Genomic DNA, 24,835 nt, shown 5'->3' with positions numbered 1-24,835 from the left:
AAATAACGATAAAATTCGTGTTGTGGTAAATAATTTGAAACACGCGAATGATATTGTCTCTTCGGAACATTTCATTAAAGAGTATAAAGTTTACATACCCTCCAAAGATGTCGAAATTGACGGTGTTGTTACCGAAGCGAGTCTTTCGGTAGATGATTTACTCAAGCATGGTGTTGGTCGTTTCAAGAACTCTATGCTTGAGGGTGTGAAAATACTGGAGTGCAAACAACTGTACTCAGTAGTTCATGAAGAGGGAAAGAAAGTTTATCGCCCATCAGACTCGTTTCGAGTGACATTTGCCGGGTCTGCGTTGCCGTCCCATGTCTATGTCGATAAAATTCGCCTCCCTGTTCGGCTTTTTGTTCCAAATGTAATGAATTGTACGAACTGCAAAAAATTCGGCCACACAGCTACTTACTGTAGTAATAAACCAAAATGTATTAAGTGTGAAGGGCCTCATAAAGATAATGATTGCAAAAAGGAAATTGAAAAATGTATTTATTGTGGAGAAAGTCCTCATGAGGATATTTCAGTATGCACTGCATTTAAAGTACACAAAGACAAAATTAAGCTTTCTTTAAAAGCACGGTCTAAGCGCACATATGCAGAAATGCTTAAAACGGTCATTGATGTCCCCCCTTTGGAAACCGAAAACGGGTTTTCAAATCTAGAGGAACCAGAGGACTCTGACTCTGACGAAAATAGTGAAGGTAATTCGTTTATCACTACCCAAGGGTCAGTTAAGAGAAAGAAGTCTTCTTCCAAATTACCAAAAAAGACACCTAAAATTTCATCTTCAAAAAAAGATCCCCGTGTTAAACAAAAAAAGTCAAAACCAAAGACTGTGCCTCCTGGTTTGTCAAATTCACAAACCAATCCAGGATCTAGCACAGAAAAAGGTAATAATCCTGTGGGCTCTATTTCACAGCCACCAACAGGATTACTGAAGTTTTCGGAAATTGTTGAATGGATTTTCTCAGCATTCAATATATCTGAACCCTTAAAGACCCTCATAATGGCATTCCTTCCAATAGCTAGAAATTTTTTGAAGCAGTTATCAGCTCAATGGCCAATTGTCTCAGGTTTTGTATCTTTTGATGGATAATTTATCACCCGTCGCAAATGATACAATCACTGTCCTGCAGTGGAATTGTCGAAGCATCATGCCAAAACTTGATTCATTTAAAATATTATTGCATAGTCAAATATGTGATGTATTTGCTTTATGCGAAACATGGCTTACTTCAAACATAGCTTTAAATTTTAATGATTTTAACATTATACGTCTCGATAGAGACTCTCCGTATGGTGGAGTGCTTTTGGGAATTAAGAAATGCTGTTCCTTTTATAGATTAAACATCCCTTCAACTTCTAGTATAGAAGTTGTTGCTTGCCAAATAAACATTAAAGGCAAAGATATTTGCATAGCTTCGGTTTATATTCCTCCAAAAGCACAAGTTGGACAGCAACAGCTTAATGAAATGGTTGAAGCCCTTCCTGCACCACGATTGATTCTGGGGGATTTAAATTCGCACGGTATTATGTGGGGTTCCGTTTACAATGATAGCAGATCATCTTTAATACAAAACATTTGTGACAATTTTAGCATGACGGTATTAAATATGGGTAGCATGACACGGATCCCAAGACCTCCGGCACGCCCAAGTGCATTAGATCTATCTCTTTGCTCAACATCAATTCGACTAGATTGCACCTGGAAAATACTGCCTGATTTACACGGTAGCGATCATTTACCAATCATCATCTCAATTAGCAGTAGCAATTGCATTGCTACTTCAGCTAGTATTCCATATGATTTGACAAAAAATATCGACTGGATTAAATACCAAAGTAGTATCTCTAGTATTTTGAATTCAATGGAAGAGCTCCCTCCACTTGAAGAATATGACTTCCTCATTTGTTCGATTCTGGAGGCAGCAGAACAATCCCAAACTAAACGCTTTCCTAGGCCAACGACTAACAGAAGGCCTCCCAACCCCTGGTGGGACAAAGAGTGCTCAGAGGCTAAACTCGCAAAACAAAATGCTTGCAAGACGTTTCTAAAACGGGGAGGAGGAACTCCTCAGAATTTTGAAAAACTTATGGTTTTAGAAACCAAGTACAACAGCATACTTCGAGCCAAAAAATGTAGCTATTGGAGAAATTTTGTCGAAGGTTTGTCAAGAGAAACCTCAATGAGCACTCTTTGGAACACGGCCAGACGAATGAGGAATCGTAACGTGGGCAATGAGAGTGATGAATACTCGAACCGATGGATATTTGACTTTGCTAGGAAAGTTTGCCCAGATTCTGTTCCTACGCAGAGCATTATACGGGAATCTCCTCCAAATAATGGTTTTATTAATAACCCATTTTCAATGATGGAATTTTCTATAGCACTCTTGTCTTGTAACAATAACGCTCCAGGGTTGAACAGAATTAAATTCAACTTGGTGAAGAATCTGCCCAACCTCGCAAAAAGACGTTTGTTGGAATTGTTCAACAAGTTTCTTGAGCAAAATATTGTTCCACCTGACTGGAGACAAGTGAAAGTTATCGCCATTCAAAAACCGGGGAAACCAGCTTCCAATCACAACTCATATAGACCCATTGCGATGTTGTCCTGCACCAGAAAATTGTTCGAAAAAATTATTCTACGACGTCTCGACACTTGGGTCGAGACGAACGGTTTGTTGTCAGATACTCAGTTTGGCTTCCGTAGAAATAAAGGGACGAATGATTGCCTTGCATTACTTTCGTCTGACATCCAAATTGCCTTCGCTCAAAAGCAACAAATGGCATCTGTATTTTTAGACATTAAAGGAGCATTTGATTCAGTTTCCATTGATGTTCTTTCAGACAAGCTCCACCAAAATGGACTTCCAGCGGTTATAAATAATTATTTGCACAACCTTTTGTCAGAGAAGTGCATGTATTTTTCACATGGCGATTTGGCAACATTCAGAATTAGCTACATGGGTCTCCCGCAAGGCTCATGCCTCAGTCCGCTCCTCTATAATTTTTACGTGAATGACATTGACAGCTGTCTAGTAACCCCATGTACACTAAGGCAATTGGCAGATGATGGCGTGGTTTCAGTTACTGGGACCAAAGCTATTGATCTGCATAAACCATTGCAAGATACCTTAGATAACTTGTCCGTTTGGGCTGTTCATCTTGGTATCGAATTCTCTGCGGAGAAAACAGAGTTAGTCGTCTTTTCAAGAAAGCATGATCCCGCGCAGCTTCAGCTCCATATGATGGGAAGAATGATCCAACAGGTTTTAACTTTTAAATACCTCGGGGTGTGGTTTGATTCCAAATGCAAGTGGGGAGGACACATTAGGTATCTGATAACGAAATGCCAACAAAGAGTAAATTTTCTTCGAACAATAACAGGATCTTGGTGGGGTGCTCATCCGCAAGATCTAATAAAATTGTATCAAACAACGATACTTTCAGTGATGGAATATGGATGCGTTTGTTTTCGTTCCGCTGCAAACTCTCATATTATCAAACTTGAGCGAATTCAGTACCGTTGTTTGCGAATTGCCTTAGGCTGCATGCATTCAACACATACAATGAGTCTTGAAGTTCTGGCGGGAGTTCTTCCATTAAAAGATCGATTTTGGGAGCTTTCATCACGCCTGCTAATAAGATGTGAGGTGCTGAATCCCATGGTAATTAATAATTTCGAACGACTAGTCGAGCTTCGATCTCAAACAAAATTCATGACAGTATATTTTAACCATATGTCACAGGAAATCAACCCTTCAAGATATATTCCTATCCATGTCAGCCTCCTAAATGTCCCTGACTCAACTTTATTTTTCGATACATCCATGCAGCGTGAAGTGCGTGGAATCCCGGATCATCTACGTTCGACGGAAATCCCAAAAATATTTTCAAGTAAGTTCAGGCATATTGACTCTGAGAAAATGTTTTACACGGACGGATCGCGAATTGAAGAAGCGATAGGGTTTGGTATGTTCAACAATAATGTTTCGGCCTCATTTAGGCTTCAAGAACCTGCATCTGTTTATATAGCAGAGCTAGCAGCAGTTCATTATAGTTTGAGTGTAATCGTCACATTATCTCCAAACCATTATTTCCTCTTCACAGATAGTCTGAGTGCAATTGAAGCCATTCGCTCAAACATGACTGGCAAGACTGAACCGTTTTTCCTGGGCAAAATAAAACAGTGCCTGAACGACATATTGAACAATAATTATCTAATCACTATAGTCTGGGTCCCGGCTCATTGCTCCATTCCTGGCAATGAAAGAGCCGATAGTTTAGCCAAACGTGGTGCTATTGAGGGTGAAATTTATGAGCGACCGATTGCTTTCAACGAATTCTATAGCTCGTCTCGCCAAAGAACACTTGCCAGCTGGCAAGCTTCTTGGGATAGAGATGATCTGGGTCGGTGGATGCACTCAATTATTCCGAAAATATCGACAAAGGCATGGTTCAGGGGACTGGATGTGAGTAGGGATTTCATTCGTGTGATGTCCAGACTCATGTCCAATCACTACACGTTAGATGCACATCTCCTTCGAATTGGGCTCTCCGAGACTAATCATTGTGCTTGCGGAGAAGGTTATCGGGATATTGATCATGTCGTTTGGACATGCGTGTAGTATCGTGATGTCAGATCTCAACTAATAAATTCTTTGCGTACCCAAGGTAGACTATCCAATATCCCAGTTCGAGACATTCTTGCTTGTCGTGACCTTTCATACATGAAACTTATTTATCATTTCATAAAGAAAACTGGAGTTTCAATTTAATAAAGGCCCCTTTCAAGACTTAGTTCTGATCCCAGCTGCGTCCATGAGTTCAACCAATAGCTAAATTAGAATAAAAATAATGTAATGATACAAACAAACTCGAAACAGTTTATGAAATTATTAACAAAATGTCTGAAAATAACAGCTTATTTTATAATTTATAGAAGGTAATCGTTTGGTTCAAATAATATTTCCGAGTAGATTTCATAATTAATGACGAGTTACCTAAGATGATATTTAAGCTATAAGAGAATATGTTTTAATAAATTCAAAACGTTGTGACTATGTTAGAATTAAATTAGGATAAGAATATTATGTAAAAGTGATGCTACGGCGAAGAAAAACTTATGTAAACTGCCTTAAGAAATAAACGTATTTATGAAAAAAAAAAGAATTTGTTTTTTAATTGTAAGTATTCAATTGGGCATCAAGATATCCACCCCGATTCTGAATTTCGTTCGAATCGGATTATTTTGATCGAATGCGAAATTTTTGCATTCTGTAACTCGATCGAGCTCGAGTTTTCCAAACAAAAGCATCACTGGATCGAAGTAATCCAATTCGATAGAAATACAGAATAAGGGTGAATTAGAGTGCCTATAACCAGAGTGACGACATCTCATCCGTAATGCTGGCAACAATTCAAAACATTCCATTAGCTTTACATTGAATTGACAGGTCGTTTGCTCGTTTGGAACTGGGAGCTGTCATTCCAAACGAACAGCTGTCGCCACTCTGATTATAGTCACTCTAGGGTGAATACAAATAATATAGAATGTGTTAGTAGTGTTGACAGCTTTGATGGTTAGTGTTCGAAATTTCAAGTGTTCCTGAACGAGAGTCGATCGAATCATACAATTCGAACGGAGTAAAGAATTAACTAAATTGTCATTTTTTATATATCGTACTGGCAGTATAGCAATCGCCCTTATTCTGAATAACGTCGTATCGTTTTGTCGCTCGTATTTCATTTGTATTCTCCATAACGCTAGCAAAATCAAAGGTAGCTATAATTCGATCGGACCACATTCGATCGAAAAATCAATACGTCGTTATTCAGAATAAGGGTGAATGACATCCAGCAACGACACGCACCACAAACGTGTAATGAGACGTTACAGTTGAGCAATGACATACACCCTAAGCGAAAAAATAATCGTTTCAATGAGGTGTCACTCGTGCAACTGAGCAATACAACAATCCCAGCAAATCGTGACCTTCCTTACATGAAATTTCTTTATCATTTCATTAAGTCCATAGGAGTTAAAATTTAAATTTTATGTTAGACTCCCTTCTCTTCCATGAGTTCAACCAATAGCCAGCTATATTATATTGAATAAAAGTGATGAGCAGATACAAACAAACCTGAAATAGTTATAAAATCATGTACAAAATAAATGTATTTTATTTAATGTAATTTGTAATACCAAATCGCTTGATAAAAACAGATTAACTAATGAATACCAACATACTAATATGATATTCGAAATGTATTAGGTTTAAAGTACTATGTATTGTGGATGCCACGGCGAAGAAAAACTTATGTATATTGCCAACGAAATAAACGTTGTTTTAAGGTGCTACTTACAATCACAGGAAAACATCAATTGTTGAAAAACGCAAAAACAGTTTCGCCCGTTACTGCTTGATTAGTTTTAAAGAAAAAAACATCAGTTTGTTTAGGAAATTGTTCCAAACCAGCTGATATTTGTCTTTCGGATTTCCGTATAACTACAGCGAAGAAAACTGCTTTTGCGTTTTGCCAAAATGGCCGTTTTCCTAAAATTGTAAATTGCCCCTTAACCAATTATTTGGTTATTTGAACTTAAGACGCCTATTGCAATAAATATTTCATACTTTTGGTCCTTTGGAGGCTGCTAATCGTTCACTACTTGAACAACGAAGTAGCTGCTTATAGATTTATGCTATAGAAATGCAACAAAAGATTAAAATGCCCAAGAGGGAACTCATCAGCTAAATGTTCACAGGGCATTAAGAAATTTTGGATTTTTGTTCTGCGTATTGATGTCTTTGTTTTCCGCTATGTGGCAGCATTCGAATACAGCAATTTCGTTTACCTGGATGGTTATGACAAAATCTACAGATATGTTAGTTAAATCAACAAACTTTTAGTTGAAACAACCAGGGCGTGAAACAACAATTACAATATTGTAATTTTGTGAACTGCGGCTTCTCCGTGTGCTAATGGCACCTGGTGGTTCAACACAAATCGCTAAGCAGACGTAAAGTTATTTGCAGAACACTAAAGTTATTTGCAGAACACTTTTCATGTTTGCACCGGAGTGCAATGCATAAACTGACGCCTCGAACGAAACAAGCCCATTGAACATTGTATGAGTTCAGACAAAGTTTAATGTTATTAGCCTCTAGTCGTAATCCGTTCTTCGGAATTGTTTTGTTTTCTTTCTCGAATGTGAAAAATCAGTTGTATAATTTTGGATATGCTTTTCATTCACTTTGTGAATGGCAACGAGCCTAATTATTGCTTTGATGGATCCTTCATGTGAAACACGGTTTTTGGAGTTCCACATTTTATAATTTTTGTTTACATTTTTAGTAACAATATGAAATGATGATTAAATGAGAAACAGAATTGTAGGATTATTTCATATCAGTTCATTTTATTCATACCCTCTATCTCTAATATACAAAGTATACCTTACAGTTAATGACTAGCAATAAACCCAACAGCAGTGCGAGTTTTAAGATCATCTGACCGATACGAACACAGACGCCGTCACTATTATTCGAAGTCAAATCGAAAAATTGCACTTGAGAATAGATTGGAACCCGAATTACTTCATCCAGTGCAAACTGCAGATCAACACGTGGTCCAAAAATAATTTCTGCTTCTCGCAGGACCCGCTGACGGGGAACGTTCCTCACGGTTACCCTCGCGTGGTAGAAATGATAATTTACATTAATCACCATACCGTTGCAGCTGAAGTAGGCAGCCATTTCCTGTTTGCTGTTTGCTGAGGTCGACCAACTTGCTGTCAACTTGTCATTGATCACATTTACAGGGCGCACTTGAATCCACTCCGATGATTCATTAATTGGGTTACCGTACTTGGATAGATATAGATTAAAAGTCTCGTAGTTTTCGGCTTGCGTTTGAGACGAGATATTGTTCAGTAAAAAATGGAAAATATTTTCCTGCAGTTGGTAACAAACGTTCGTGATATTAGACTCTGCTGAGACATTCCACTGCGGTGTAAGGTGGCATCTATTCCATGAATTTTCTCCAAATAAAATATCGTAATGTGTGTCGTCATCTAGAACGCATCGATTCTGTTTACTTTTGGGTAACTTCAAACGGAACGTACCGTCCGGTTTTCGGGTTTCGTTAGTGAAGTAATTAAGCATGTACGTCTTCGATCGTCTTTCCTCTACGGTGTCATTTTCGGGAATTCGAACAGCTGATGCGATGACAGGTTTCCCTATCAGGTATCCTAGATTGCCACTGAGCTGTCGGGAAAATTTGGGTTCATCTTTCCGTTCAAACTTCACCGCAATTTTGTGCCACACAGAGCTCGTGCCTTGGTCAGAAAATTCCAATGGTCCGCAAAAGAAACTCAACCCTACTCCATCCAAACTGGTGTAGTTATGAAGTATTGTTATCTGAAGTCGTGGGCAGTACCATTCACCATCTTCTCCGTTGATATCCGTTTTGTTAGACTTTGAACAATTTTTCCCAGACAAGTTACAGAATCTGATATGGCTTTTCAAACAATCCTGCTCCATGCAATGTTCCATAATTGGCACCTTTGGTACTCTCAGATATTTCACACTAATTTGTTGTTCTAAAAAGTCCATTGTGAATAATTGCAGACTTTCGGGAGATTGCAAACATTCCGTCGATTGATCACGAAGAAAGCGAATCGGCTGTTTGATTTGACAGTCTGAGTTGGTGAGCGAATAAGGTAAGGCTGAAATAAAATAATTAGGGAAAATTATTACTAAATGAAAACAAGTTTTTTATTGCACAATCATACTGAATACGGCAATACTTTCGCTTGTTTCGTTGTACAGCTGAAGAGGATCGTTTACACGATAGGTTCTTGCTTGGAAGTCATCCTTTGAATCGGTCAGTGGTAAAACATCTTTCCATCGGTGTTTCTTCATGATGTTCTTCAAAGTGGAATCATAGAACTGTGAAAAAAAAACTCAACAACATTAAACAGATTAAATTGTAGATTTTAGCAGTTTCACCGCGGGGTCCTGCTCATGGGGAGGATCACCGACTAGACAGAACAAACCGCCTTGTACATCACACGATTGCAGCCCCACCTGGTGTTGGTACTCCAACATATCCAACGGTTCTTCGTTGCAGTCAAACGATTTCAGAATTTCGGCGCTACAATCAATATCGCAGCAGCAGTTAACATCACAAATATTGATCTGAAATGTTACTGAAATATTAATTTTTAAAAATTGACAGATTTTAAAGAGAATTAACCTTCAGGTCACATTTGCAATAGTATCCAGTTGGAACATTCTTTACTGCACGACCTTCCTTCGTTGGATCGAGTGGCTTTTCCGTTGAAGGTTTGCTACTTACGGGCGCAATCGTGGTCGTTGGAACATGTGTTGTTTGTTCTAGGCTAGTAGTCGACAAAATTGTAGTGCTGACTGCCACCGCCCCCTCCGTCGAAGTACTTGTACTCTCATTTCCAGGAACTGTGGCCGTTGTTTCGCTTGATGACTTTGGATTGTTCTTAGACACATCGATTTTTACAAAGCTTTGAGTTTGACGATCATGACAGGAAATCTTAGAAACACTGGCAACTAGAACTAGCAATATAATAACTCTAACGTAATTCCACCCCATTTTCGGCAAAATTCTTGAACATTAACATCAATTCGAACTCCACGACGCCAGCTGATTTCGTCAGTAGCTTGTAGCGTTCGAACCCGGAAAACACAATGTCACTTTTGGCTACGGTAAAACCGCCGGTATGAAACTTCTCTCGGATCGTGTCGAAAAACTTTGCCGATGAAACTTTCCAGGTCGCTATTCGAATCCGATGCGTGCCCGGCTGGCTCGGTAAATACGCGAAACCGTACCCGACCGGCCAGTAGTGGTTGAGAGAATTTAACGCGAACACTTCGACGTGAAGCTTCGGCCAACCTTGGATTCCCCGGCAGGCCAGATGTAGGTCCAACGGGGTACTGAAATAGGAGCACCGTTCGACCCTCGCCGTGCTAGCACAACTCTGACCTTCTGAGTGGCCTTCGATTACCTTCCAACCGGATCCAAACTGAATACTCCACTTGCAGAACAGGTTCGGTTCGTCGTAGTCAGATGCTTTGCAAAGTTGTCCTAGGATGTATAGTTCCGCCATGAAATCAGTCGGTAGCGTTCGAAAGTTTCACACAGTTCACATCATTTTTATGATTCCGACAAAACATTACTTTATTTTGTTATTTCTCCCACAACCCACGCAACCTCGTACGGCAAATGCTGACCAAACAAATGGTTGCTATGACAATGCGGTCGTGGTGTTTTGTTGTGGAAAGATTCAATTTTTTTCTATTTTGCTTTCCGTTGATTATTTAAAGGGTTGGAAATCAATGACAAATTTTTTGACATTTATCAATGAATAGAAAATGTTAGAGTCACCTAATGCCGTAATTTTCGAAACAAAATGTCTACCCCATCCACTAACTTTGAAATGTTTTTTTTTATTCTGAATAAACGACAATAACCACTCTTCTGCATTTTGTTGGAGTCAGATTATCTCGATCAAACAGCAAGCATTGCATTTTTTCACCCCTATTATGTGTTTCGATCGAGTCGAAATGTATCGGCCGAATGTAAAATTTTTCATTCTGTAACTCGATCGAGTGATAATTTTGTATGGAAAACTCCAACTCGATCGAGATACAGAATGAAAATTTTCGTATTCGATCGAAATACAGAATCTGGATGTGTATCTCGATCGAGTTTTCCATACAAAAGCATCACTCGATTGAATTACAGAATGCAAATTTCAACATTCGAACGAAATATTCCGACTTGATCGAAGCGCAGAATGGGGGCGAATACACAACATTGTACCGGATAACCGGAAAGAGAATCACCCTTATTCTGAATAACAACGTATTGATTTTCCGATCGAATGTGGTTCGATCGAATCTTAGCTACCTTTGATTTTGCTAGCGTTATTAGGAATACAAATGAAATACGATCGTAAAATCGATACGACGTTATTCAGAATAAGGGCGAATGTGTACGAGCTTGTCATGGTTGGGCAAGATTCTGCAGATGAGAAAGGTATTCTACCGCTGGATCTCGCAAATACTTATTTAGGACTAAAACGACAAACGCAAGTGTATTTCGAGTACATGTTTAGCCGGATGCATTATTTTACGCCAGAGAGTAGAATGGTTACCCAACAATGGACTGAAGTCGTGCGTCGAAGCGGCACGAGTTCCTGAAAGGCAGGATCAATGTGTCGGAAAGATCAGTGTTGTTTTTATCCATTTTTATTATATTCTAGCTCTATTTGCATAATTTAGGGATGTTCACAAAGTTCGGTCTGCACAATTACCAATAATTTTTAAATTGGGCGGAATTCCGGTGAAGTTCGCCCTGGAATGTCAGTAGGGTCGTAGTACTAGCCATACAATGATTCTTCTGTACGCTAAGAATCGGCTGCGAAGTCTGTTGGAACAGGAACATTAAATTCCACAAAAGGAATGTAATTTCAAAACTTTGACTTTGCCTTCGGTAAATCTTGTGGGTTTACATCTTTTGACAGAATATTGACTCCGTTGGCTCGGTTCACGTGGCAGAAAGCTAGATCAGATAAAAGCAGAGTTGGTGCTTGTTTAGACAAAAAAATGCTTCTTAAGACACTCTCCCGTGTGAATCGCACCGTTTTGTTGTTCCGGGTGTGATGAAAGCAACGTCTATTTCACTACATCTGCAAATAGCCAGCCAGATCAGATCTTCTTAGAAAATTACAAAATAGTACCCCTAGTCAAAGTCAAAGTCCTGGCATTACATTCCTTTTGTGGAATTTGGGCTTTCTGTTTCAACAGATTTCGCAGCCGATTCATATAGCGTACAGAATCATTGCATGGCTAGTAGGGTAACAGAGGTATTTTGGCCCATTTCAGGATTGATTTTATTTTGGCCCACTTTGTAAAAATATCCACCAAATGTTGTAATATCTTTGAAAACTCCTTCCGCAATAGGTAATTTAATGTGATTAGCTTCAAATTGATGCAACATGAGTTACTTAACATCGATAAAATCCGATGAAATCGATAAAGTTTGTTAGGTGGGCCAAAATATATGAAGTGGCCAAAATACCTCTGTTACCCTACTATGGATCCTACTGACACTAAGAATTCTTCCAGGTCGGGGCTCGAACATACGACAACTGGCTTGTAAGACCAGCGTCCTATGCATTGAACCGCCAACCCGGGTTAAATAGTACCCCTAAGTCCCATATAAATGGATCAAGTTTGCTCGGTTCACCAAATAAACTAGTTGGCCTTGCCCATTTCTTGGTTTTGTCGTGACAGTTTGGAATGTGACAAAATGAGTTATCTGGCAAGGCAGCATCGAAGTTATTTGTTTTTGGCTTCATCCTGTCGAAACGACAAGGTTTGAGGTTTGATTCTACTCATTCTGTAAAAATTTTTTTAACACTTCCGGTGAAACCCTCAACGAGTGAACACGTTGTATCGTGTTAGTGCGGTGAAAATTTGAGTATTTCACGAGAAAGAAAGGATTTTCATCCGTAGTTTTTGCGATGTCACGTTGTCACGCAGCGAGGTTTTCACTTGCAGTCCAGTGAAAAGGACTATAGACTATAAACGAAACTTAACAGGTGTCATCTAAAGTGAGGTGACGCCACCCAGAAGTGAAGAAGAAGAAGAAGAAGAAACAGTTTCCAATTATTGTTTCGAACGAAGTTCCCTTATCATCTCTCTTGAGGAAAAGATGGATCGATAACTATTGATGATAATCAATACGACTCTGAATATGGCTGCTGGTATTATTATCGGCGGTCATCAGCAGGGATGCCAGGTCATCTTTTGCAAAAATCTGTCTCTGGCTCAAAAATTGATCTGGATTTGGCTGGGTCCAACTATATACAAGGAAATTTTGACCGGACTTCATTTTCAGTGAGCAAAAAAAACGGTCTCACCACCTTTCGTATAAAGGCCAAAACCGTTAAGATGCGGTGATATCTGACACAATCTTGGAAAATTTGTAAAATCTGGGAAAATTAGTCAAATCTGGCAACCTGTCAACGCTGCTCATCAGTGAGCCCTAATGCAGGAACTCGTCATCCACCTCGATATCGTCTACGTCTATTAATATTCGTGATTCTTCCTCTCGTGTATTTCGATTTCGACGCATATAAAGACAGTCCGTTACGCCTAGCTTCGGCTTTCAGTCCGATGTATGTGTCCATCATCTTCTCAAAGTTACGTGTTTTCAGCGAAGCCGAAAAGCTGTTGAGACTCCTGAACTTTTCTAAGCCCGCTAAATCTTGTTTAGGTTCAGACACGTAGACATGCATTTTTGATACCGCAAAGGACACCACAGGAACATAAACTGAGATTTGACGGATGTTTCAATGCTAGACATATTGGCGCAATAAAAACAAAACCAACGCGTGATAATTTTCAAATATTTATTTCTTTAATTTGTTTTCTGTTTTAATTTGTCAATACCATTTGTTGTTAGATAACTATTTCCTTTTTTTATCCGAAAATCGGACCCTTCGAAGATATTTCAGATATTTGCGTTACATCTCATGCAAAAAATTGTGTTGTTAACAACGGGTAAGTTGTTTTTCAGTTTAATTTTAACTGCCTATAAATATGTGTTAACCAGATAAAAAAGTGCAAGTATTGAAATGAATGAATCAGGAGAAGGTTATCAAATTTAGTATTTTTGTTTTTTTTGCGCTATTTAACGATTCGACAGATTCGAATGATTTCGGGTTTGGGGGTTGTTTTACCTCGATATTACGACAATCAAACAAAGAATGTTCTCAATAAATATTACTCCAGATCTACAGTTTTTCAGGTTTTTAACTCCCCGTTTTCGATATCGCATTTAGTTTACAATTCTCGCTCAGCTTCACTATAATTCTGATTGCATTTTTTTTTGTCTCACGTGTTACATGTTTATTTTAGTTTATCCGTCCAGTTAATGTGTTAGGATCATTTTGTCTATATGCTTTCCTTCCAGTATATACAACTTCTTTTTACTATGCAAGTTTTCTTAGTCATAACTTCAGTGGTTAGTAATTTGTGTAGCAATTTGTGGTTTATAAATTAAAATTTGGGGTGATCATTGATAGGTTTTAGTGGTGTTGCTTCCAGTTGTCTATTGCTTGTTTGGTCCTGTACTGACTGTAGTGATGGTGGAAATGTGAATTACTGAATTATGTGATTTGTGCCTTCAGTAAGTTTTTTTTTCAAATATTGACAGGGGAGTGAAATGATACTTACTTCGATAGTAGCACAACCGGCAGCATGCTAAATTGTTCTAATCGGAACCATTTAGAGATGTTAATTTTGTACTATAATCACGAAGAACCTACTCGATGAATGTCGTATACAAATCGAAATGTGCTCGCATACGTGCATTACTGTGATATGAAAGTACACAAGTCAGTGTCCATTAGAATTGTGACGCTGCACTTATGTTGGCTTCTGATGTTATTTCATAATAAGATTTATTTCCAAACTTTCTCCTTTGAGTCTTTGAAAAAGGCTACTTATTACACTGTAAGAACTTCTATGTTTCTTTCGAATTTCACTACCTTTATTTGTACATCATATCTGACTAAAAGTCAGCGACACATGGAAAAATACACGTTTATAGATACGTAATCCTGTCAGTACTAATGACTCAGCAAAAGATTTTACTCTGAAAAACAAGTCTTCTCCTTCGTTGCAAAGTAGTCTTTACTTCTTTGAAGCTTGATATTTTCATTATCTGTTTATTCTACCCTTGTATGGTCGTCGAACGATCTGAATGTCGAGTCGCCAACGAAAGTGGCCGATGGGTCGTCGTTTTTTCGTTAGATAGGTGAAGACACATTTCCTTTTCTCAACATTTACTTTTTTGTAAACGATGACATCAGTAGAAAACATGATAAAATCAGTATGCATTTTAACAAGATAAATAAAGGGTGTTACAATCAAAAATTAGTTAACTTCAACTTGACGCATTTAGACATGAACATGCCTTACTATAATTCGTTAGGTCACGTTCCGTGATGTGCACCATATAAGAAAAGTAATGTACGTCCTCAGCACGGGGTGTCTTTTCAAAATTTTCCTCCTGGTGGAGTGATAAGTTTTTAGTCGTGCACATCTTCTGTGGCATTACACGTAAAAACATCAATCTTGCTCCATGCCATCAGAAATATGTTCAATTAAATAAAATTTTCAGTCGGTTGTAAGCCGTGAATATTTCAAATTTTGAATTTCTGCCATTTTTAACCTCATTGAACAAGAGTACTCAGTAGCAGAGCTTCGCAATAAAGAAAAATACACTGAATCTTGTTGAACATTAGAAAAAATAACATTTAGGGCCTTTTAAGGATCGATCTCAATAAACTATTTGATATATACCTCTATTGTGAAGAGGGAATTTACAAATGAAATTGTACCTGATCATTTATTTTTTAAACGTAATAAGTTATTGAAATCTGAAATAGTTTAAGATGAATTCGTTCGCATTTTGACATATCACTAGTTTTTTAGAACATTAAACATTAGATTTAATCATCATCAAATTGAGTAATATGAAATTCGGTGTTCCAGAAATCGAATTTTTAAACAGATATAATCGGTTATCGTTTCGATTGCGAAGACACTGCCATCTTTCTAATATATCCCAAACCACACCGTGTCACGTTCAGATGAATTGTTGCCAATATTAAAACATTGCAAAACAATATGAAAAAACGGCCCTGTACACTAAGAAACAATTGCATACAACAGGAACATTGTTCGAGAAAAATCAGCAATTCGGTCCTTTTCAAGATGAGAAAAATAACCCAAAGAACTTGTTTGCGATATTTTCTTTCATTGAAATAAAAAACAATACGGTAAAATAAATGTCTTGTTAGTACTCTCGTCAATCCGGTTATCTCCCTGACATCACCCACCCGATCTTTGAGGAGATAATGCACATTCACTGTTTGAATGATGTTTTGTATGCCATATGCCATGCCAAAAAGTAGACACATTTTGACATTCGTTCTTTCGTTGTGAAAATGGCATCGAAGCAAGAAAACCAACTCGTTACAATTTCGCTCGTGCATCGAGAAAATCTGAACTACTTCACTGTCATCAAAGTCATCTGAATCGGACTCACAAAAATGTAGGTAACTATCTTGAAGATAAGCAAAAGAAGTCGGTCAGAGCTAGATCTGGGCAATCCGTTCTCGAACGGCTTAAAAGAACTAGTTCTTTTGAAAGAATGAATATTCAATAGTTCTTTTTTCAAGAACGCTAGTACGAATTTGTGTAACCTTTTTTCTTTGATCAGAGCAGCCCGAGAGCTGACCCAGAGTCGCCCAAACAACTTTTGATGTGTTTGTTTTAGCAACCTCCCGCATGAGCATGGCTGCTAGACGGCTGACTAAACGCTGCCAGCGGGCAAAATATAGCTCCCAGTCATTCTGGTAACCGACTGCCTCACCTCAAACAATACAACCGTATCCACCAGGATTTTTCCACATCGAAATTTTTGACATTTTCAGCGAAGGTGAACAGATGGAAACGCTCAGCCAACTAAGATACAGACGACTTTGTTTTGCCAAATTGCATTTGACAGCCGTCACTGAATCAATTTTGGTAGCCGTCTGGTGGCCATGGCTGCCCAGCCAGCCAAAAGGCCAAGCGGGCTGGGGTCGCTCTAGATCGGACTCCAATCGCGAGGTTTCGCTCTGAAAATTTTCACGGGTCGCATCACGCATCTATGCGAGTTTGTTTATTTTTATCTTTTTTATATGAGTTGTTGTTTATGTAGCGTTTACACTATTGCTGGTTGCCAGCATGCTGGTGCCCTCTTAGGAAAAAAACGTTCAACGGTGGTCCTTCGTTGGTCTAATACTTTGGATCATTGGACCACAGTTGAACGTTTTTTCCTAAGATCCCAAAGAACTTGTTTGCGAAATTTTCTTTCATTGGAATAAAAAACAATGCGGTAAAATAAATGTCTTGTTAGTAATATTATCAAATCAAATTATATTGATCGTTCTATCTATGTCAATAAAGATTTCATCAATTTTCTCAAATTTTGCATGTTTCTTTTAAATCAATAGGATTTGAGAATGCGATTTTGGAATTGTTTATTGAACCTCTTAAAAAATCACGCTTTAAATTTATCGAGATTTTCATAAACAGAAAATATATTCTCATTCAAATTACCAAAATTGAATAAAAAGCTTTAATAGAATAAAAATATTTTTTAGAACCAGAATAAAACGACTTTTCAGAATAAAAGAATCAAAAATTCTGCACACTTTTTAAAAAAGAACTACTCGAAATTGAAGAAGATCCTACTCATTCAGATAAGGTGAACCAACTCTGGAAAAGAGTAATTCCTCAGCTACTTGAGAGTACAAGTAATGTATGAGTATTGAAGAAAACTTCTACATTTCGACGTTTTCTTAAATCATGGGAAATTGAATAGCACAGTACTAATTATTTGTGTTCCTATTTTCGAGCACAATGGAGAACAAAATCCTTATTATCAGCGGACCTTACACGACCATTAAAAGTGTCATTACTGGAAAATAATATTATTTTAATGAACGTGTATGGTGCAGTAATGACGAGTTTTTTATGCAAATTTGAAATATCATTACTTAGTCATCATTAGAAATGATAAAAATAATTCTCGTGTAAGGGCCGCTATCGAAATGACGGAATAAGTAATGAGTTCTTAATCGACCGCTCGTTTCTGGGTGTTCGATCGACCCGATTGACAGTGGCATTATAGATGTCATTGAATTTTCGCTAATTTTATGAATGTTTTAGTGTGAAAGTTAGGCGGCTTACGCCAAATCATTACATTCCAGCTAGAGGAATGGATGATACTGACTAAGGTAGACCTTTTTGTTAATTTCCAGCGAATTTCATCAGTTTATGTTGGGATTCTAAGAAAAACTGGTTATTTACTAGTTCTGTATATGCGAAAAACTTGGAGACTTAAGTATATATATTCAGTTATATTTTTTTTTTTAATTTAGGAATAAACTGAAAATCAGCACGAAAACGTGCAAATGCGTAAATGCTGTAAAAGTTTGTTAAACCTATTTAGTAATCCTTTCCATGCAGTGAAAGTTTGTGAATAAAGCGTCATGTGTTTATTCTGCGCAAAAACCCATTCACGAGAAAGACTTTTTGATTACCCAGGCCGATTGTGCCAACTTGATTTGAGAATGCGTTCAACACATTTTTTTTCTGTGCGAGTATTTTTCAAAACAGACAATAATCAGAAAATGGTGTTTAGATTTATCATGAAAAGATATGTAATAACCTTAAGGTATCAATGAACGAATGTTCCATTACTAAAAGTGTTAGTGAATTTGTTGCGTTTCTTCACAAGCAAATAGTTATTTCAAACTCCTGAATATGATCTTTTGAACCGGCTTGAAGTTGATTTTTTCTGGAGCAATAAATCTGATAAACCTGACACATTTTGGCCAACTGTGATTGTAACCAAGCTGTATTGAATTTGTTCCTTAGTGAATCCTATTCCTAACTGTCAAATCAACGTTGTCTCATAGTTGAGGGTTTCCGCTGAGTTGGTGGTCTCTTGTTAAGTAAGTATCATATCAACACTTCTAACTAGTTCTAAATACCTGTATAGCCTGTGAATTAGGTGCTCCTTTTTTACCACGTGAACGACAAATCTGCCAGCGAATTTCGGTTGTACGGATCATAAAATTGAGATGTGCTAAATCGAGCTTGCCCGGAAATAAAAATCCTACCTTCGATACGGAAAAAAATGAATTCCACTGCGCTTCTGTAAGGTTCAACTCAGTTTAAAAAAAAAAATTCCAGAATTTTACCATGAAAATACAAAAATATAAAAAAAGTCAAAAATGTCACTTAATAACAGTACTGTTTGCCAGTAGATCCCGTTGAAAGGTACCCACAACGGAAAATCAAAGATGTGCCGAATGGTTAAATCATCAGATCAAGGAAAACAAACAGAAAAGGAACCTGCATTGTATTAGAGTTATATTTGTTAATTCTAAATCCTATACAGCGATAAATTCAATTACCTTCTACTAAGGAACTAAAATAAAGTTTCACTCCAAGATGTGTTACTTTTTCTTTACTATTTACAATGAAAACATCGAAAAAAGTTGTTCGTATATTGCTATGATTGTTTTTTTTGTCAGATCTTCTACACGTGCGCAGGGCGGTACTGGCCGCCATTGAAACTAACCTCACAACTATTTTATGTCGATTTATTAGTACTCAGAATAAAACCCTCATTCGTTCGCAACTTCCTAGTTAGCAGTCTATGGTTCCAAATTTTTTGTTCAGTTTCAACGTAGTTTCCGGTAGTAATCCGGCAAGTTTCCTTCAACCTCCCCCACCACTTTTGCTGACAAACTCATGCAGTATGTCGCACGCCATCTCGATGTTGTTCCGAGAGATCCCTAGAGCCGTGATGACATTTTCCTTCGAGTAACCCTCCTGCATCAACCGTGCAATGTACTCCAGGTTGATGTTTTCGTATGGCACATTTGTGTTGTTGTTGTTACCGTTGCCACCGTTACCGGAAGAGGCAGCGGCAGCAGCGGCGGCCGCGGCCATAGCAGCCGCCACTGCACTGCTGTTTAGGTGATTATTGTTACTGCTGCTACCGCCTACTACGACCCCTCCGTTGCATCCCTTCAGACTGAGGTTGATGTTTTCGTACAGAAGACTTCTTCCACTGGCCGCGGGGACGGCGGCTTTTCCGATTGCTGCCATGGCGGCTGACAGTTGCGATGTCGTGATCGATTTCGATGGCGGATGAGGAGTTACTTTGGCGTTGATGACAGCGTTGTTGGCTGGCAAAGATTGGTGTCGTTGGTGTTGTTGATTCGAGCTTTGACTAACGGCCGGCCCGTTCGGCTGGACCTGTTGCTGTTGTTGGTGTTGATGTCGTGGCTGAGGTTGCGGCTGCTTTGGTGTGTGCTGCTGCTGCTGCTGCTGCTGAACCGGTTGCATAGGCTGAAAGATTGCTGCTATTTCTTGGGACAGGATTTCGTTCAGGTTCGAACTGATGGTGGTCGGTTTGAACTGGTAGACATTACTGGCTGCACTGGTGTGCACTAGGTTTTGGTCGGCTTTTTCGTCTACTTTGAGAATAATCGGTTGTCGAGCTTCCAGCGGTCGAGTGTCTATAATTCCAACGATCGTTTCCGCAGGCCCTACGATCACCTTATCGAGTTCCTCCACACTGAACTGTTCCGAATCGATTGGTTGGCTTTGTAACGGTACAGCGCTACATGGGCAACTACCGTTCGATACTGCCGGACTAGGTTCTACGGTTTGGTGTTTGGGAACGGGAGGTGCATTCGTGCTAGGAACAAGATTGTCATTGCTCACGCGCGCCGAGAGGTTTTCCGAACTGCGACTAAGGTTTAGGTTGGAAGTTACCTGATTCGACAGGTTACAGAGACTAGAGGCGGAGTTTATTTGGTTCTGACTATTATTGGTGCTGCGGCCAGCCGAAAGTTGTGATGATTGCCCTCGAGTATTGCCTTGCTTGAGGCGATTGCCGTCACCGGTGGGGGTGGTTGTAACGCTACCAGGAGATTTTCTAGGGGGTAATGGCGGTGGTGTTGTTGCACTTTGCCTTGCGGCATGATATTGCTGTTGTTGATAGAGGGATTCCAGCGAACTGCAATGGGTTTCCGTTGAGAGTGCCTTGTTAAGTGCCTTGTACATTAAATAGCTACTAGGATTTGCACCACCGGATGCCACTATTGACGAACTTGCCGGGGCACTGAGTCGATTCTGTTGCAACTGCTGAGAATGCACGTTTGCTCCCGCCGTTGAATTAGTTTGTGTCTGTGATAGGAGACACGAAGACGAGGATTTATTACATTTTGCTATGTTGTTCAGTGGGTTATTATGAGTGACATTGGTCCCACTACTGCCGGTGCACATGTTACTGGAGTGATTGTTGTTCAGTGAGATGTTGGTGTGTGTAGCCACGTTCCCATTGATGGTGTGCGAAACAGAAGCAGGCATGGGTGGTGCAGAGGCAGCTGCGGCGGCGGCCAAAGCGGCCGGGGTTGTCACCAGTGCTGCCAATGGTACTCCACCGGAGGAGGAACCCGTTGTGGATGAGCTACTGGAGGAGATTGATGCGTAGCTACAGCTGTTCGTTTGGGACTGTAACGATGGGCCGCCTGCGTAAATATCGTTACTGGTTAGCACCGGAGCCGTTGGATTCGGTTGACGTCGGGGCAGTCGGGGGGAAGAGTGCGGACTTTGCTTCTCATTGCGTGCCAGTGTCATACTATTGCTCAGCGCATGAAGCGACGAGGTGGCGATATTGAAATCATCCTACAGTGCATCAGAGTGAGTTGTTGCATAGTTGCGGGAAGAGAAAGAGAAAGATTTGTTTAACAAAACTACCACCAGTTCTGCATCAAAACACCAAACGGTTGGTACTGGAAAATTTTATTGACTGACACACGCTAAAAAAATCAAACCATCATCATGCTGTAGAAAAATAAAAATCATATGCAAAATTATGCATTCGTGAATGTGGCCAAATCCAGCGATGAAATTATCAAGCCATACAAAAAAAAAACAAATTACAGGAAAATGATGAAGCAAACAAAAAAAAACGCAAGCTATTCGTCAATGCACGGTGGATACAAAACAAAACACATATTTAGACAGTCATACAGTATTCCATCAAGTAATCAACTTTGAACTTGATGGAACCATTCATAAACTACATAGGTTCACCAGGTTCTTCACTTCTACATACAATCATTGATAAATTTTTGACGTAGGACTACGTTTTTATGACATCAGCAGTTTTTGTCAGAATTTTTTTCCGGGAAATCTGACCAAATTTTAACAATCGCCAACAACTGCAAAATAATCTTTCAAGCGGATAAAAATTCCTCAATTCATTGTTTCAATATATTAAAGGGTGTTTTTTACTGGTATCTTTTTGGCAGCACTGTTTTTGACAGATCACTCGTGAATCGTGCCTTGTTTCATTGTCAAACTTGTTCAGTTTGGTCTGTAATTTAATCATGAATCGTCGTTTGGTCTATTATTTAATCATGAATGGGCGTTGGCAAAGTTGGAAGAAGATTCACTTTGTCGAAAAATTGTGTTCTACGACGAAAGTCACCATTTATTAATAAGTTTTATTTATTGTAGAATATTGCATGTGTTTCTGGTAGTTTGCAAAGCATAAACAATATTAACGATGGTCGAGATAGTTATTATTTTAAGTGGATATTGTACTTTCTGGCCTTATAATTCATTCCGATTGATAGTGTACTGCTCAATTTTTTGCCAGAACTTTTTTTTCCCATCTTGCAATGTTTGAACGGACTACTGTAGGGAGCGAAGTCACCTATTTTTGGATAAAATTCCACCAAAATCAGAAATGTCGTATTTTTACAAATAGATTTTTAAATAAATTTGTCCAGTTTCATTCGAAAATTTACCTGATTCTATGAAAACCATCAGTACAATACTTTAAGATAGGATTCATGATCAGAATAAGTTCATTTCATTATTGCTCGTAAAAAAATCGGTTCAAAACACTTTCTAAAAAACCTGTTATAATTCCCCTAGTGGTGTAATGATGCCTTTCTCACAGAGCTGCTAAATGTCACTATCAACGAGCAACTTTGCACGACGAAGATTGGAAAGTTTATGTCACTGGACTGCTGCCGACCTGGCTCTACCAATCATCATATATTGAGTGTCTGAGAGCCGATCTGTCATAACTTAAATTCTCTTGACATTATACTCACCAGGACGCTCATTGATTGCCGATGCGATTGATATTATCTTCATTTCTCCTGTCACTGCTTGATTACGACGTGGCTAAATATTAATCAAGCAGCATAAACATTGAATTAAATTCATGTACACCAATAAACTCCGAAATCCGATGACTTTTTACAAAGAACAATTAACTTTATCAATTTATGTTTATGTTAGTACTCTCATGGAATTTTTTTACTTCAACAGGGAATAGGAGAATGAGAGAGAGAACAAAATGCGTCACCTGTCTTTGACTGAGAATACTTCTACTTAGTCATTGAACTATCGAGTATCTCATTTGATAGACACATTGACCGTACCGATTACAGTTGATGATGATTTTAGTCAGTCTGTCAAGGTCATTTGACATGACTGACAATTAGCAGCTCTGCTTTCTCATATCAATCATATTCTCATAGATAATAGTGTCGTATTCTATTCAAGTGGTTTCTTTTCGATTCTTGAAAGAACTCAAGGGATTGTTTGTACATTAACTAGTGTATAACCTACAGAATGAAACACAAGAAAACGAAGTAAGTTTCACTAGTGTAGGAACTTCCGGTCCCGGTACACGAGAACTGGTATAATCGATGTCGGTTCGTATGGCCAACTCTACTAGTTTTTATTCAAATTTCAGGGTGGCAAGTGAATTGACGATTTCAATTTCCCATTTTTGTCGTGAATACGACTTACTTTACTATGGGGTGCCTTTTCAAAATTAGCCATAAGAAAGAATGAGCAGAACTTAAACGTGAAGATCTCGACTTGTATTAATGGCAGCAACATATTTTTTTCACTATTTCATCAAAAATATGATCAGGAATTTAGGATAATATTTTGAACAGTGCGAGATAACCACAAACAACTCAAAAATTAGGTTTTCTCAAAATTTGAAAACAACGCGGAAAACTCTTAACCAGAGCTTAAAATTGTCACGCATTCTCAATGAAAGAAACCATTCCAACAGTCTCATTTTCAATATTTTACTGTCTCATTCGTAAATGACCGACACCAGAACAAACGAAGAGAGACGAAGCATTTTTGTTTCTCATCGAAAAAATGAGAGAGCATAATTGCCAACGTCACTCTTTCTTTTGTGACAAGACGAAACCAAACTAACGTTTTCAGGTAGCAACAGCAGAATTTCAATTCTCATTCTTTCATCGATGTATTGAAAATCTGTGACGCTTGGCTATAAAAAGTGACTAAAATATGGCAAATCGAAGTAATTACATCCCAGAACTTCTTTGGAAACCAAAACTAGTACAAATTCGAGCACCAACAGTTAAAACTTATTGTGAAAACTTTTTCTGTCGTTTTCAATTCTCACAGCTTTGGTTGAATATCGACACTGCATACTATGGGATTTTCACTGAAAACTGCAAATGACTGAAAGGCCAAATGAAAAAAAAACACAATTTTGAAACTACTGTCCCGCTTATGTCATTGACTGGACATGAATTTCGTTCTCATAGTTTGCAAGCGAAGCTGAGAGTGACAGTAATTTCTTGTCATTTTCGTCTATTTTTCAGTCAATGAAAATGACTTTTATTAGCTCTGCTCTACTTTCGCTTGGGTTTTTCGCGCAAGGACGACGATTTTGAGGTAGTCAGGCACATATCTTCAACTGACTGCGTATAAAAGGGAACCGTGATCGAAAATCGATCATTTCTTCTTGTGCGTTGGATGGAAGCGGACGTCGTGGGAATGATTAAATAAACCAGCAGCTTCGGAGAGTGCACCTTCTGCGTGGTTAAAAACCTCAAACACTGAGGTCGCAACTCTCATTTGGACTTCAGTCGTCCGGTGGAGCAGATGGCAATGAAAGCAGGCCTTTTGCGTGGTATAAAGCCGCAAACGGTCATGCTCTCATTTGGACTTCAATCGTCGGGAGCAGCAGTCGTCAATGCTTCCATTTGGACTTCGGTCGTCAGGTGGACCAGTCGCTAGTAATAAGAGCAGAGCTTTAGCGTAGTACAAAACCTCAAACGCTCAAT

The 24,835-nt window shown here is 38.7% G+C and overlaps 3 protein-coding genes across 4 annotated transcripts in view; all 3 read right to left on the bottom strand.

The window, feature by feature from the left end:
- Window positions 1–7,434: 7,434 nt before the first annotated feature.
- On the bottom strand, window positions 7,435–9,642 carry LOC131438750 (tectonic). Of its 2 annotated transcripts, none has more exons than XM_058608987.1 (4): window positions 9,271–9,642; window positions 9,024–9,212; window positions 8,807–8,963; window positions 7,435–8,740 (listed from the first exon to the last, which is right to left on the bottom strand). In XM_058608987.1, exons 1-4 carry the CDS (start codon window positions 9,640–9,642, stop codon window positions 7,452–7,454), a joined length of 2,007 nt encoding a protein of 668 aa, XP_058464970.1. In that variant the 3' UTR covers window positions 7,435–7,451. The 2 variants fall into 2 exon arrangements, with proteins under 2 accessions (XP_058464970.1, XP_058464971.1); XM_058608988.1 differs by having other exon boundaries at window positions 8,822–8,963.
- On the bottom strand, window positions 9,623–10,268 carry LOC131438751 (B9 domain-containing protein 2). The gene has a single exon (XM_058608989.1). It carries the CDS (start codon window positions 10,154–10,156, stop codon window positions 9,623–9,625), a length of 534 nt encoding a protein of 177 aa, XP_058464972.1. The 5' UTR covers window positions 10,157–10,268.
- Window positions 10,269–13,452: 3,184 nt separating this feature from the next.
- Window positions 13,453–24,835, bottom strand: part of LOC131438341 (homeotic protein female sterile) — a 185,855-nt gene continuing 174,472 nt past the window's right edge. The window contains exon 8 of the mRNA XM_058608294.1: window positions 13,453–21,383. Within this exon, the coding sequence (XP_058464277.1) occupies window positions 19,404–21,383 (1,980 nt within the window). The 3' untranslated portion in view covers window positions 13,453–19,403. The remainder of the gene's footprint in view (window positions 21,384–24,835) is intronic.

Source organism: Malaya genurostris, chromosome 3 (genome assembly GCF_030247185.1).
Source record: "Malaya genurostris strain Urasoe2022 chromosome 3, Malgen_1.1, whole genome shotgun sequence".
NCBI classification, from domain to species: domain Eukaryota; kingdom Metazoa; phylum Arthropoda; class Insecta; order Diptera; family Culicidae; genus Malaya; species Malaya genurostris.
The sequence above is the reverse complement of the archived record's forward strand: the minus strand, read 5'-3'. Positions and strand labels throughout refer to the sequence as shown.